At 42.2% G+C, this 16,032-nt stretch overlaps 1 protein-coding gene across 8 annotated transcripts in view; it reads right to left on the reverse strand.

The window, feature by feature from the left end:
* Positions 1 to 16,032, reverse strand: part of SYNE2 (spectrin repeat containing nuclear envelope protein 2) — a 172,416-nt gene that overhangs the window by 149,471 nt on the left and 6,913 nt on the right. For all 8 annotated transcript variants that reach the window (XR_008209492.1, XR_008209489.1, XR_008209488.1 and 5 more), the window contains exon 2: positions 4,967 to 5,082. Coding sequence is in view for 1 of the 8 variants with exons in the window: in XM_052695581.1 (XP_052551541.1) it covers positions 4,967 to 5,045 (79 nt within the window). In the remaining 7 variants the exon portion in view is untranslated. The remainder of the gene's footprint in view (positions 1 to 4,966; positions 5,083 to 16,032) is intronic.

Here is a 16,032-nt window from a genome sequence, read left to right on the forward strand (position 1 = left end):
TTTGACTGACATAATTACCATTTGTGTGTGCTATTTTTGCATCTTCCTTCCACCACACAGGTCACCTGAGGATAGATCTACAAGAGGACGTTGTGCAGGAACAGAGCAGGAGCTCGATGAGCTGAGGTCAGAAGTCAGTGTACCCACCACATGTACCAGGGGAAAAAAGCACGTAGCCAAGAAGCTCTAGACTGAATGGCCACAGATCACTGGGGTATCTTTTTGGAACACATATTCCAGTTGCATCCAAAATATGCACTTCCACACTCTACGACAGCATGGCCAGCATGGTTAACTTGGAGAGCTCCCTCAAAAGAGCATTCCTGCTACAAACTAAAGCACCAAGCAGGTACATAAGTAAACGGCAGGAACTACCAGAAGGATTGTTATGCCTTTGTCTGCTCAGGGAGTGGTGAGGAATTCTCCCCCCTGCCCGTTACGTCGTCCCTTCCCTTCCACACAGTAACACGGCCTCACGTACAGCAGACAGGAAAGCAGGGGAACAGAGTTATTTCCAGCATTTATGTTCAGTAACATGGTGTTAAGCAATTAAAAACAAACAACATTTTCTAGATTAAGTTTTTCCAGAGGCGAATGAACATGATGAAAATATTTCTACAGAAATGGGTCTTTTCAAATCTAAACAGCATTCAAGTATTAACTAATTAACTACTGCCACGTTTGTGCAGCAAGTGGGAACTTCCTACACTATCTCCTCTCAATCTCCTTTTCCTTTTGAAATCAAATGATCCAGTTTACCCAAAGCATTGCTAACTCAGAAAGCCTGTTCAAACTGAGTTTGCACTCCTGGCCTTCTTAAATACTTTCACTGGTCTCATTGCCAGGATCCTGGAGCAGCTCTGAGTCATCACAGTATTTACTAACAGAACAGCCCTTGGAGTGAGGCACTGCAGTGTTTGGGACAGACAGAGGTTGCAGGTTAAATTCTTTAAGGTACTAAATCACATCATTTAGAAATCAACGTACCTTTAATGATAAGGGCTTACGTGGCTTTTCTAACATTTTTTTTGCAAACCCAGACTGGAGCAGGGACTTAAACATAAGCAGATCTCTGTGCCACTGGCTCAGAAGCAATCCACTCCCCTGAGTCACTGTAATGCCAGTTTTTAACAAGTTCTGGCTCAACAATGCCTTCAGCAAACTGAAATTTATCTAGCAAGGAATACATTTACACAACTACACAATCTATTTTTTTTCATTGGGCATTATAAACAGGCCAAAATATCCGGGAGGGATTTTTTTCAAGCCAATCTCATGTGTCTCCCAATTCAGTTAGCCCCATCACATGGCATGAAGCCATTCAGATCCAGAAGCAGACCAGCTCCTCACCCTGGCAGTGTAAACAGGGCATAAATTTCAGTGCAGCTCCTCTGGGAGCTTTTCCATTTGCAAAAGTCACCCTTGAAAAATCATTAGCATTTAATGGACTTTTTTGGATCACTTTGTTTTAAAAAAAATAATCAACAAATGAACGTGTAGCTGTAATAACATGCCAGCCTCAACAGATGAAGCATAAAGCTGGAGCAAAATAAACGTTGGGTAAGAATTATAAGTCTCCCTGACCTCTGGAAGATTAAGCGTGTGTCAGAGCAATATCCTCCTTTAAGTCAATTACTCAGATATGAGTGCAATCTACTACAAGTTGCACAATAAAATCCATCCATACATATCAAAGCATTTAATTTTGGTCAGAGAGGAATAGGTTTTTGATTATTCATAAAGGATCAGGTTTAACTGCATGAAAATAACATAATTCACTTATCTCACTAAGCACTCTTCTGAAACACTTGTAGTACCCATGTTCTTATGTTATCCCCCTAGTTACAGCAATAAACAGCAGCATGAACATAGGTCAATGAGAACAGCCAAAAATTAAGACCCGTACAGTTAATTAAATTGTGAAGTAAATACATGCTTCAAACTCCGTGAGCTAAGACACCCTCTCTTGTGTCTGAATTAGCACAGAAAGTGTGGAGAAAAAATGGAAAACAATGTTCTGTAGAGACTTGGTGGGAAAGGCCACACTTACGCTATGTTTGCTGACCTGGGCTGGAAAGGGAAAGTATTTGCTCCTGGGAGGAAGATGGAAGTTGCACCCTCCTATAGGATTTCAAGATTTACATCCTGAAAGCTCCAGAGAGTAACAAAACTGGTCAGTGTCTGCTGGAGCCACCCACACCCTGGTGGCTGCAGTCCCCTTGCTGCAGTCCCACACTCAGCCTTGTCACCACAGAGCAGACAGATCTCCAGCAGCTCTCCAGACACCAGAAGACCTTCTCTTACCAAAGGAGAGGAGCCTCATGACTTTGTGACTAGAGACCACACAGTTTCATTTTACCTATTTTATTCATGTTTTTAAAGCTTCAGTGTACCTCTTTAGAATACTGAGCTGCTCAGAAAGATACAAACAAGATGATTTTTACCCATATCTCAGTGACTTTCTTTACTGCATTTTTTTTAGACTGATCTCTACAAAGAAAAGTGAATGTTCATCCTTGAATGTTCTTTTACCTGAGAACACACTTACAGAAAGTCCACTAAAGCTGACTTGTACAATATTAAGTCCCTGGCATTAATTTAATAGGCTTTGTATAATGATAATGACTGCTAATAAGTAACCTCTTTATTACTTATTTTAAGGTTCTTCTTGTGAGGGGGCAGGTTGAACTCAATGATCCTCATGGGTCCCTTCCAACTCAGATTATTCTATGGTTGTCCCCCCTTCCTTTCCTTTTCTTCCAGAAGGTATGCAGGCTTCCTACAGAAGATTTTGACTTAAATCACAATCAAATCTTACCTAAACAAAGTGCCTGGTTCTATATGCAGTTAAAAAAAAAGCTAACAATTTTATTACATATTTAGGCATGTAACTTCACAATGACCAAACTGACTGGTTAATTAGGACAAGACCCACTAAATGTGTCAGACAAGTGCTGTAACATCACTGCCATTCAGAAATAACAGAAGACTGAATCACAAAAAAATTAAATGTAGAAGCAATCCAGACAAGACCTCATGCCTACTTTTCTTTTCCTATGCCATTTGGTTACACATAACTCCTGTTACACTGTGCTTTTTACAGTACTGGACATATTCTCAATTTATAATCTAAAAATTTGGGAAGCAGATCACAACCATCACTACAACCATCTTCAGCCACACAAAAATAGAGCTGTTTTTCTAAAAGTCAAGAGCAGTCACTTCTTAAATCTGACATTTCTCCAGTATTTCTCCAGGTGAATCTGCAGATTTAAAGTAATCAAAGTCTCCAGCTGCTTTAAAAATCCCACCTCAAGATCCCCTATAATTAAAACAGCCCCTTTTCCTTGAATGACCCTAACATTCTTATCTGATCCTTTCTACTACAGATCTGTAGTAGATTTATTAATAGTTTCTGTATGTCACATTACAGGATGTGTTTCTAGTGATTCACCTCAGCTGTATCACCTTTTGCCTATCTGACCCTGATCAGATGCTGCAGCATCAGTGCTCAGTACATTAGACATGTCTACAAAATTTGTTGCATCTTCAGACATCACAAAAATTGCTTCCATCACTTTCTAAGGACCTCTCAAAGTGTTTAGAAAAGCACACACAGCTTGGCTCCAATTTGCACCACATCAGCATAATCCAGGAGCTCAAATTACTACAGCACAGAAAAATTATTCAGTTATTGCATTTTTAATAAACAAGATTCTTTCATTTAGATACTGATCAAACAACACCACTCTCACTGGACATATTTCACTTTCCAGAAAGTAGTGGTATTATTTCAAAATAAAACCCTGGTCTAAAATCCCACATATCTCACTTCCATGCCTTAAAGCTAGACAGTGTTGCCCAAACCTATTTCATGTATAGTCAATTCAGTCTCTGTACTAATGGCTGAGTGTGACAGGCACAGCAAATGTGTGTCTCACTAACTGTGCTTGGTGCTACAGCCAGGCTAGCACTTATCTGCTATGGCTTTTTGCTCTCTGTCCTGAAAACTTCATACTGAAACAAAACAGAAGAAAGTTCACCATTAAAGATGTTTGGTTTCAGACCACTGTTAACACTCACTCATCAAAACATGTGGCTTCAATGGCAACATTAGTGCAAAGATGGATTGTAAAAGCAATTTGGCAGGATATTCTCTCACACCATCTGTTTTTAACATATTTACTCTCAACTAAACTAAAAGCAAATAGGTCTGTGGAAACATGACTTAACTTCATCTGTTCTAGAATACTCAAACTTTAAACACACTGAAGATCAGCTTCCTGCCATGCTCATCCTGCTGCTTGACTCCCTGACCAATGAATGTTTTCACGAATACACTTGGAGCAAAATCAGACTTTCCAGGAAATCCTTAAAGGAAAATCCATAAAGCCTACATGATAGGCCATCTCTGATGTGCTGATGACCATTTAAATGTCACTTAATTTTTCCTACTTGTTCTGTCCATGAGCTTTCTTTCTACATGTGCATGGGATAAAGCAATAAGGACTGAAAAGTAAATAAAAGAAAAAGAAAGGAAATGAAATAGCACTGCAGTTAACTCATTAAGACAGCTCAGTGCAACCAACTAATTGTCAGCAAATTGAAAACAAGGAAACTAATGAAATACCACAATTGCTTTCACATTGGCAATTCCCTTGAAAACAGTTTACTGTAACATGTATTCTGAGTAACAAAGTCTAAGAACCCACAATGACACATGCACCAAAAAAGGCAAGTGTTCTGAAAATAACCATGAGAAAGTACTATCAGGGCTGTAACCTTTCAGTTCATTGCAAAAAAATTAGTTAGAAAAATTAGCAAAGTAACACAGGCATGAACAGACTACACTGTAACATCAGGTTTGTAGTCTAACAGGTATCTCTGAATTCCCTTCAACTTGCCCAGGATCACAAATCCACCATAAATCCACATCAAGAAAGCACAGAAAACTATAGCAACCCACCTTGCAGTGATAGAAAGAGGTCATCTATTTCAGAGGAAGCCTGCTCCTCTGTTGAGGGAGATGACTGATTTGATGCCATGTTAAATCCAATGGAGACTCTTTAATCAATTTCCAAACTGAAATTACAAAAAGAAAAGATAATCAGTAGAGCTTTGTGTTAACGGTGCTGATTGTGAAGGAATGCACAGGTTAGGTGTCACTTGGGGGGTTTCTTTACTTCGTTTCTGGAGCTCACACGGAATGAAGTGAATGTTCCTATTGCATGAATCAATTCTTTTTGCTGCTTAGCTCTGCTCACTTGATGTCTGACAGAGGCCAGCAGTGCTCCACAACACAACCATGGATGCGAGTGTGTCTTGCCATGAAAACAAAAGCTATGATTAGGGAAAGACAAAAACAGACGCTTCCTTTTAGGAAGCCAGGTTGGCAAAGGCTCACAGAGCCTTCTGCAGATCTGCTGCTGCCAAACCTCCCAGGCTTTCTCTACATCTTTGTATTTTCCTTCATGCACAGATGATTGTCGCAGAATGGAAACAACGCAGAATCTGCAAAGATTAAGGTGAAATGCAAAAGCAGCAGTTAACACAAGTGGATAATCACAGCTGCTGGTTCTACTTAACAGTGTTGTTACTTCTTAATGCCCATGATGAAGTACATTTTTTCTCCAGCTCCTCCATTCTCCTGTCCCTGGATACCTCCCCTTATCTCTAATTCAGTTTCAGGGAGTTATATGCTATGCCTTTCATAGTAATATAACAATGTTTCTGTTACTGCTGTAGCAATATTGTTCAATTTGACCCTGCAGGAAGCTCATTTTTATCAAGAACTTAAACAAGTCCAAAAATCAAGCTGAAGACGAAATAAAGACTCGCTTTAGGCAGCCTTTGTTTCTTAAAAGAAATATGCCCTTTTCATAAGAAGTGCTAGGATTTACACACGTTAGCAACACATCCACCAGGTATATGTCAAAATGACAGGTCAAAACTGATGAGTAAGGGAATACAACATTAAAGAAAGCCAGTGACATTTTCATTCTGCTCCTTGTGCACATGAATGATGATGAAGTCTGTTTACTCCACCACAAACAGGTTTCCCTCACTCCCTGCACACAACGAAGGAGCTTTCAATACTTGGTCTTCCTCACACCCTGAGCAATGCGTCCTTGTGCTTTATTCAAGAGCTGCTCTGCTGACAGGATTATTAAGCTCCTCACAACATCTTCCACAGCACTCATCACCGCTATTTGAACACTTCACAGATACCACTCAATTCCCATTTGCAGCACCTCCTGAATCTGGCCCATGTTCTACCAATGGCAAGCAAAGGTGCAGAGAGCACAAAGGTGAAAAAGATTGCTAAGTTGACTCTGTTTTCACAGCGCAATAGATTGCACATCCAAAGCACTGATTCCAGCTGGCAGGGAGCACACAATCTTTCTGCAGGTGATCAATAATACAGAAGTAAAATTTAAGGCACCGGACACCAGAAAAGGTATTTCCAGCTGGGGAAGGTAAAGACACAAGCTATCTGGATTATCTGAGAAAAGGTAGCAATATTTTATAAGGGCTTAGTTGGCTTAGCTTACCCAGAAGTGAAGGAAAAGACTACTTAATCTCTGACAGGCACACAAACAAGACAATATGAATAAACTCTGCCTTCAAGTTAGAATGAAAATCAGATTACTAAATATTGGGTTTTAACAAAGCCTCTCAACACATCCAGCTGCCACAAAGGCCTTCTATCATTTTAAGACTGGAACTGTTCAGAAATGGACAACAGAAAGAGATTGTGCCTTTACTGAAGGACACTGGAGCTTGCAGCCATGGAAATCTCTGCTGGGTCCTCTGCCACGGAGTTCATGGCTGTCGATCCAGCCATGGGGCCCTCTGCTCCCAAGCTCTGAATCTCAAGCCAGACAACAAGAAAATAAGCACACAATAAGCTATCACTGATAAAAAAAAATAGAGATAAGTGCCAGGGCAAGTGTCTTGCAGGAATTCTGAGTAGGTGTTAAACTAGAATCCAGTTCTCCCAGCAGCACTGCCTCTGCCCAAGGCTATACAATCTTTCCTGGGAAACTCTTTCCTTCTCCTCTCAAAATCAAGCAACACAACCAAATCCTAAAAATGTAACATGTCAGGAAACCTTAACATCTTGTGATTATTACTGTACTATGTTTTATATATATATATATATGTATATATATATATATATATAATGTTATATATGTATTATATAACATTGTTATGATTATATGATTGCTACTCAGAAGACTACTAAGCAGCGAGAACCAAACAGGGGGTACAAACCACACCATCAGATCTCCAGCTTTATGCTCACAGGATATAGGCAGAGTTTGCTGCACTCCCTGCACCTTCACTTTTCCAGTTGCCAAGCGTAGGCCTTCAGAGCTGTTTAAGTGCTGTGGCTCAACGCTCTGGGCAGCTCAGCACTCTTGCCCATCCAGTGGGATGGAAGACAGGACTGGAAAAAAGGTAGAATGGAAGGGTAAAAAAATGAAATGAGAAAACAAAACAAAACAAAAAACAAAGTGATGTGCAATACCACTGCTCACTGCCTGCTGACTGCCCAGCCAGTCTCTAAGCAGGGGCAGCCCCAACCAATCTCCCCAGTGTTGTTGTGCTCAACATGTTGTCATGGTATGGAGTATCAATTTGGGCAGTTTGGGTCAGTGGTCCTGGCTGGGCCCCTTCCCAGCTCCCTGCACCTTGCTGGCAGGGCAGTAGGAGAAGCTAAGACCTTGACTTAGTATAAGCACAGCTCAGCAACATCAGTGTGTTATCATTCTCATGATAACATCGTTCTTACTCTCATCATATTATTCTCATCCTAAATCCACAACATGGAAGCATACCAGCTACTATGAAGAAAACTAACCGTACCTGGCTAAAACCAGGACATTAAGAAATAGAAAATACTGGCAACAATGAATCCACAGGTGAAAGCAGTAAGACTGCCTCAATTTCCTAATGTTATAGCCATGTGAAAAAAGAGGGATAGGAGAAGAAGCACGCAAGCAAGACCCCCACCACTGCCACATGAGTATAAACCACAAGCAAGAGGTCTCAAAACCACATACCTTCCCCTGCCGCTCTGGGACACACTCAACTTCAATAGAAATGCATGCTTTTACCCTTTATCACAAGTTTATTTATATGCAGCACCAAATCACCAGCAGTGAAAACACACATATCTGTCTGACTTCTTCACATCCAAATTTGATATGGTGACACAGATAGAGCTAAGTCACTTCCACCTGGCTTGCATAATGCTGAAATCATTGGAGCATATAGTCTAGAGAAAGAGAACAGGATCTGGCATTAAAATACCTCTGTGATAATAGGATAAGAGATGCAAGAGCTATGAAACAAAGCCCAGTGCAATTTTAACCTTTCTGCGAGTGTTTCTCCTCTGTCCACATCCCTTCTCAACTACAGCAACGACACAGCAGGCAGTGTCTCCTTCTATGTGCCTGTATCTGTTTCACAAGGTGGAACTCAGCTCAGATCTCTGGGCATGCAATTGATAAAATGTAATAAAGCTTACAGGTTGTAAAGCAGCAAAATTTAAAGCATTAATGCTTTGAGCAAGGAGCGTAGGATGAGACAACTTCCAGAGATCCCTCCCAACAAAATTATGGCACATGATCACAGAACATGTATAAGTGAAAAAAAGCATATGATTCTATTTTCTATTAAGGACAAACTAAGGCCTCTTTATCCAGAGGATGAATTTTCTTTTTCCTTTTTTTAATTTTTTTTTTCCCCAAACAAAAATCCACTCCATTAATCCTCAGCACAGGTTATAAAACTGCAGAGCCAATACATGAGAAGTTTATGCCAAAGCTTCCACGGCCCTGAAGCCTTCCTCTCACCACCTAACACAGCACATGCATTTTTCCATGCTTCTGGTTCCCGTCCTGCCCCAGCAGAAGACCCCACATATGCTTTTAAGAGAGACACACACACTCCTGGAGGACGCATCTGCAAGGATTAGTATTCTCTAAAAGGTTCAAGGTACAGATTGTCTGAGACAGGATTACCCAGGGACAAGAGGCTCATCCTTTTGCCCTTACTCCCAGAATTTCATTCAAATATAGTATGTTAAGTGTAACTGCACTGCGTCAACCTTTGATGGGTATAAATCTGTGGAGGTGTTGGCAAAATTGCTTAGCAATGCATTTCATAGGCTTTAGGAACTCTATCATCTTTTCAACTCTGCATTTGATTATTTCATTTTAAAACAACTCAAAGCACCCGCAGAGCTAAACCAAATCCTTCAGTTCCACAAAAGGCTGAATAACTGTGAAACAGGCAGCCAGGGCATTGAAAACAAACTGCAAAGAAAAGCATGCCTTTGCAGTGGAGATAAACCAAAGGTGAGAAGAATGCTTTGTGTTTCCACCCTTCTGTAGTCTGGTATTAATGCAACTCAAATGGTTCAACGCCAACCAAAGTTTTCCCCATGACAATGACACTTCTAAATCCCAAACCCAGGCTATCTGCTAGTGGGTGTTAGTACAGAACTCCCTCCCTTACCTCTCCTGCAGTTCTCACAATGGTGGGAATTACATCAGTATGCTCATAATACATAATTTCAACCCAACTTTCTTGAAATCTCTCTTTCACAAATTGAGTTGAAACATCAGTTGGTTAAAAGAATATTTACAGAGAAACAAGGGCACGCTGAGAGACCAAGAAATCTAAGAGCAAGTAACACACTGGAAATCTCAGAAACTAACCTAAAAATACACCTCAGCTTTAAATTCTGGAGAGATCATCATGAGAACAGACAACACTGACTTAAATTCCACATCTCCAGTGAGACTTAAGTCCAAGTGAGACTTTAAGAGACACTTTTCTTCACCTGCGTCTTTATAAAAACATGCTTGTCTCAAAGAAAAGGGGGAAAAGTTTGGCATGGATGTTGGCAGATTCACTAGCAAGGATTTTGTAGCCTTAACAGAACAAGTTGGATCATTATAGATTACAGATTTCATCCTTCAATTAGTCCAAGTATAGAGAGCAGTAGGGTTTCACTGTGTGAACAAAACAGCAATCATGCAGCATGCTCCTCTGTGGCAGAAGTGCTGCTGTTCTCAAAGGACGTGTGCAACTACAATTAAAATACAAAATGCACGTCTCATTAACGATGAAAATTACTACAAGAAATAATGATAATGCACACTTTTAAGCCGGCAAGGTAAACTAGTTGGCATGACTTCCATGCTGCCTCACGATCCCAGTGAGTGCCAGCCAACTCCTGGGCGTCCCTGCACTGTGCTGCAGCCTGCTGGGCAGATGTGCCCTCAGAGCCCTCTTTGGGAGCTAATCCCAAAAAAATCACATGGCATGAAATTAGCTCACAAATGCACTCCTTCCAGCTGAAAGCAGAGATCTTGCAAACAAGCCTGTCTAGAGGTTTATATGGTGAATGTTATAATCCGTTGTCAGTAAGACTCTGCTTCATTGTTTCTGTATTTACAGACACATGCCTCATATTTTCCCAATTATGTTGGCTACATGCTTTCAGTTGGTGTTGCAATAGGTATTACAGACATCTTTGTATGACATCTCCAACCACTTGGTTTTACTTTTCCTTCTTTGAAGTGCTGCTGATTGTTTATGGCTCACCCGGGGACTTAGACCTTCCCTCCATAGAGGCCTCTGCCTGTAAACTGAAGGCTGTTCCTAGCAACAGATTATTATTACTCATGCGTTAGCTGAGCTGATGTCACGACAAGAAACGGCTGATTTTTATCTCTGGCAAATTTGTCTGAAGGAAGTGGAACTTCACAATGCAGGCGGACTGAAGATCCTTTGCCTTCTTAACAGAGCGCTGCTGAACCTTCATTTGGCAAGCAGTTGTTCTGTAAGTCTGACGTAGTCTCCTTAGAGGCAAATTGCTGGGATTCAAATCACAATAACATGTCTTGAAGAACTACCAAAGAGAAACCCTTCTGATCAAGTTGGGATTTGAGGTTTTGGTTTTTTTGGTTGATTTTCACCCAGAGGGTGGTGAAGCACTGGAACAGGTTGCCCAAGGAGGTTGTGGATGCTCCATCCCTGGAGGCATTCAAGGCCAGGCTGGACACTGGTGGTTGGCAACCCTGCACATAGCAGGGGGTTGAAACTGGATGATCATTGTGGCCCTTTTCAACCCAGGCCATTCTATGATTCTATGTATGGGTTGCCTGTTTTGTTTTAACAATGTTTGCTCTTTTCCACTCACTTCCAGTGTGCTCACACTCCTCTTAAGTCACTTCCCACAGCACTAAAGTTTGATGTCACCCTTCCTCCTCAACTATTTCACTACTTTTAAATGCCAGTTTCGGGGCTTTCCGTGCCTGCATTTTCCAATACCTTTCCATTAAGGCACTCTTTCTGCTGGAAGTCCTACTCCAAAGTGATACTCATTCTTCTCACATTTAGAATGCCAGACAATTTTGGTCTTTGAGGTGGCCTCATACAGTATACAATTTCACAGCTGGAATGAGATCACAAAGCAGATGTACAGATCCCCTTCTTTTCAAAGCCAGAACCTCAGGTAACAAAACTCAGAAGAACACCGTTGACAGATCTGCCCTGATTTCCACTGCTTGATGAACTGACTACTTTCTCACAGAAAAAAAAAGTATTCGTCACCATCCAGTAAGTGAAATGGCACACTCTCCTTGCTTTCAGGAGGAAATAAAAGTCTCCCATTACGTTTCCATCACTTTGAAGGTGATGGGGAAAAGAGAGTAGAGCCTTCTGATCCCAGGCCGGATGTGGCTCTGGGAAGCCTGATCTACTGGATGACGACCCTGCCCATGGTAGGGGGGTCAAAATGAGATGATCATTGTGGTCCTTTTCAACCCAGGCTATTCTATGATTCTATGATGATTCTACATAAAAACCCACTGCTTTTAGATGGGTATCTGCCCTTTAAGAAACTGCATTAGAGACTCAGGTCTGGCCTTGGGTCTTGTTAAGATCTAAGCAGCAGGAGGTGAAGGAATTCAAAATGCAAAAGCTTGGAAAAGGCCAAACAACTGTTCAGAAAGAACCAATCCCAGAGAATGTTGAATCTGCAAGAAATACAGATGGACACAAAACTACACCTCATTGCCACAGAAATAGTCTTCACTCACGTGAACTGACACACTGAAATTAAATGCACAAGCAAGGACTCCTCCAAAGAATAAGAGCTGCAAGACCAAGACACGTCATGTTAGTTTATTTATGACAACCAGCAACAGGACATTTTTCTCATCCAGGGACTTCCCAGTAATCTATTTATAATCTTGAAAACATGCCAGGACAAGCGTCTGAGTATACAAAAGCTACGCCACTTTTTAAGGCCAGCAAATGTTGCTGGTTTGTCTTTGATTTACACATCAGTAATACTTCCTGTTACAGAGGTACAATGGATCTTCCCACTGCATTAATTAATTTGAAAACATGGTTAGAAAAATGTCTTTCCTGACCTTTTCTTTCTTTGGGGGGTGGTAATATATCAGCCATCCTGGTACAAGTACACAGTTTGAAAACAGCATTAATTCCATGCTGTTGTTAACACACAGAAATGCTTTTATTAACATGAGCTAAGCCTCATTCAAGATTTGACCCACGGAGATGCATGATGCATTTGCTTGCTCTGTGCACTCAGAACAAGAGCCTATCCCACATTTATCTGTTCCCAAGAGGAATTGCACTGCTGAAGCATACTTAATTAAGCTGGAGAAAACATGATTTTCCAACTGGTTTCCACGTTTTCCTTCATCGTTAATAAAAACAAGCATTCAAAACCTGTAGTCACAACTGTTAGTGTAAAAAGGTAGAGCAATGGGTGCCTGGAGGCTCAGAAGGCCAACACCGCGTCCAGCACACCGCTACACACGGAGCCGAAAACACTGCGGTGGTTTGGCCATGGGCCAGAATGACAATTCAATCTCCACATCACAACCAGTAAGTACAACGTGCCAAAATCTCCAGCTAGGTGCCACAACAGGTATATGGTGCTCTGCTGCCACAAGGCCAGATGGGAACAGCTTCCACAAAGCGGGGTACAGGCACGCGCTTCCCTGTGACTCCACAAGCCACGCCATAGCCACATCGACAGGGGCTGCGGGGAAGGGTTTATTAAACACAACGCAAGAAACTCAACTATCCCAGGATCTAGGCCATTCCCAGGTGACCAAGACCCAACTGTGTGGGCACAGGCAGGCCTCAGGCCTGCTGCTCCCATCCTGCAGCACTGTGCAAACAGCTCATTGCAGCCCTTCCTCTGTGCTTCCTGAACTGGGTCTCTCCTTACAATTGGAAGGGAAGAGGCAGGGCACGGGCTGCAAGCAGAGCCACTTCAGCTGTCACACAGGGGACTCTGGTTGGAATGGGTTGGAAAACACTAATTTTTTTCTTTTGTTTCTTTTACTCATCTTTATTTCCCCTCAAAAAAATAGAACCTTTGCTTAATGTTTTCTGAGAGACTCACAGCTAGCCTGCCACCAACACTGAAATCACTTTATAAACTGTAAAAAGTATTTAAAATAGTGCTAACTAATAATTATACCCATTCTGTATGAATGACATTATACTAACAAGAATCAGGCTGCTAGTAACACTCTGCCTTTGAAGGAATAAAATTGCTTCCTTCCCACTGCCTTACTAATTCCCTTTTTCCCTGAATAAAGGAAACAGTCGGATGGTTAACAAGCAGATTATTCTGCTGAGTGAACCTCGCTTAAGCAATGACAGCTTGGAGTTTCCCAATTAAATCGTAAGGCCATTCTCAGATCTTTCTGAAAAGGGGTAATCTGCTTTTTCAGGAAATTTAGAGAAGGGAAAGGTAGGGATAGCAGAGATATAAATGCAGGGGTCTTTGCTGGACTGAGGACTTCCTCTTACAGATCAAAACAACTGGAGACAGCAGCACACAACATCTGCACACAGACCTCAGAAGGCAGAGCCCTCGGGAACGGCAAGAGAGGGGAGGGAAGCTAAATGCAATATGTATTTGGGAGCCAAGAGAGAAAGGGCACGTCTCATGCAACTCCTATCTGCTTTGGCAGTATTCCTGTAAAGATCACGGGCTTGTTTTGATCACTAAATATAGCAGAGAAGAGGAATCCTGCTGCAAGTAGCGCTCCACCAGCGCTTGCTGCTTCAGAGGCAGAAGAACACAAAAGAGAGATTTGTCCAACAAACAGTAACAAAAGCTTGCCAAAATTTGAAGGGCAAATTATAATTTAAATGATAGAACCCAGCCTGGCAGCTGTGAATTCATCAGTTTCTCTCTCCAGCAATGCTAACTGCTGCTTGTCCTGCTCTGACCTGGAGGGGCTGCCCCTCCAAACAGTGAGCCTCTCATTTCCCAGTTAAGCTTCCAGCTAAAATCTCCCCCAAAAAAATTGCCACTTAGGATCTCCTTTGGACACCTGCCTGTGAAAATCTGAACACTGACACACCTGTGTGGGTTTTGCACATGCAGAAAGAGCCCTTGGACCATGATAACCCCCACACTGCCTGTGCGGGACCCTCTGCAGTGATAGAAAACTGGTGCTCCACTCCGCAAACTCAGCAGTTTCCAAGGAGCTCTTCTGTCTTCTGCTCTCAACAAAATGTCTTTTGCTTTGCTTTCAAAGAATTACTTGCTTTACAAAATACAAAAATCCCCATGCAAACATAAATCTCGAATTTATAGCACAGTTTCAAGCCTGAAGAATAACTTTTTGTGTGCTGCAAAAACCAGGCCAACATTCTGATTCCTACCAGTACTGCTGTCAGAGAGGAACAAACCACCAAGCTGCTCATAGAAAGCCCAAGAAAAAAACTTGTTGGTATATGCTAACCTGCTACAACAAATCACTCCTGCTATACAAAAATATATATATATATATTCAGTTGCAATTTCAAAACCATTGACTCCAAATAGAATCACAGAATCACCAAGGTTGGAAAGACCTACAAGATCATGCAGTCCAACCATCCACCCATCACCAATAGCTCTCACTAAAACATATCCCTCAACACAACATCCATACGCTCCTTGAGCACCTCCAGCATCGGTGACTTCATCACCTCCCTGGGCAGCCCATTCCACTGCCTGACCACTCTTTCAGATAAGTAGTATTTCCTAACGTCCAGCCTAAATCTCCCGTGGTGCAGCTTGAAGCCATTCCCTCTAGTTGTATCACCAGTTACACGAGAGAAGAGGCCAACCGCCAGCTCACTACAACCTCCCTTCAGGTAGCTATAGAGAGCAATAAGGTCTCCCCTGAGCCTCCTCTTCTCCAGACTGAACATTCCCAGCTCTTTCAGCTGCTCCTCACAAGGCCTGTGCTCCAGACCCCTCATCAGTTTTGTTGCCCTTCTATGAACCCGCTCCAGGGCCTCAATGTCTTTCTTGCAGTGATTTCCTATTTTTCTTAAATAGGAAATAGCTCAGAAAGTAGGATGCCTAACTTATCTCATGCTTTCCCCACCTGAGGATGCTAAGTCCTCTTGCCAGTGCCCAAACCACAGACCAGCCCAGGTTGTTGTTCTTCTTCAGAATCTGGATTTCTTACCATGGAGACAAAGCAGGACAAATGCCCATGAGCCCTGCGCATTTCCCTCACTGAAAGGCAACAGAATTACTAACATCCAGTTACTTATGGACAAGTCCAATCAAGCAGCAGTAAATGTGCATTGAGTAAGCACCACCACTGCACCATGCTCTCCCCAGCCAGCCAGGCAGCCTTGGCAGCATCACAGCCAACAGGAGCCTGGCATTCTGGCCAACTGCACACGCCAATGTGTGCTTCTGCATCACTTTCTCTTGGAGCTGCTGCCCTTGGTGAAACTCCAGCAAGGAGCTGGCGTGCAGGATACAAGGAACAGGATATGCTCTGGTTTCCTTACAATCCATGCACCTGCTTTGAGTACAGTAAAATCATAGGACCAGCTTTTCTGAGATCCTCTGCAAGAAGAGACACGGTAAGAATTGCTTCCAAGCTTTCCAAACAGGAAGCATTCACTTGTAGAAGGTAAAGCCTGCCCGCACCAGCAAGGCACTGCCACTCT

This window comes from Tympanuchus pallidicinctus, unplaced genomic scaffold (assembly GCF_026119805.1).
Source record: "Tympanuchus pallidicinctus isolate F22 unplaced genomic scaffold, pur_lepc_1.0 scaffold3, whole genome shotgun sequence".
Lineage (NCBI taxonomy): Eukaryota > Metazoa > Chordata > Aves > Galliformes > Phasianidae > Tympanuchus > Tympanuchus pallidicinctus.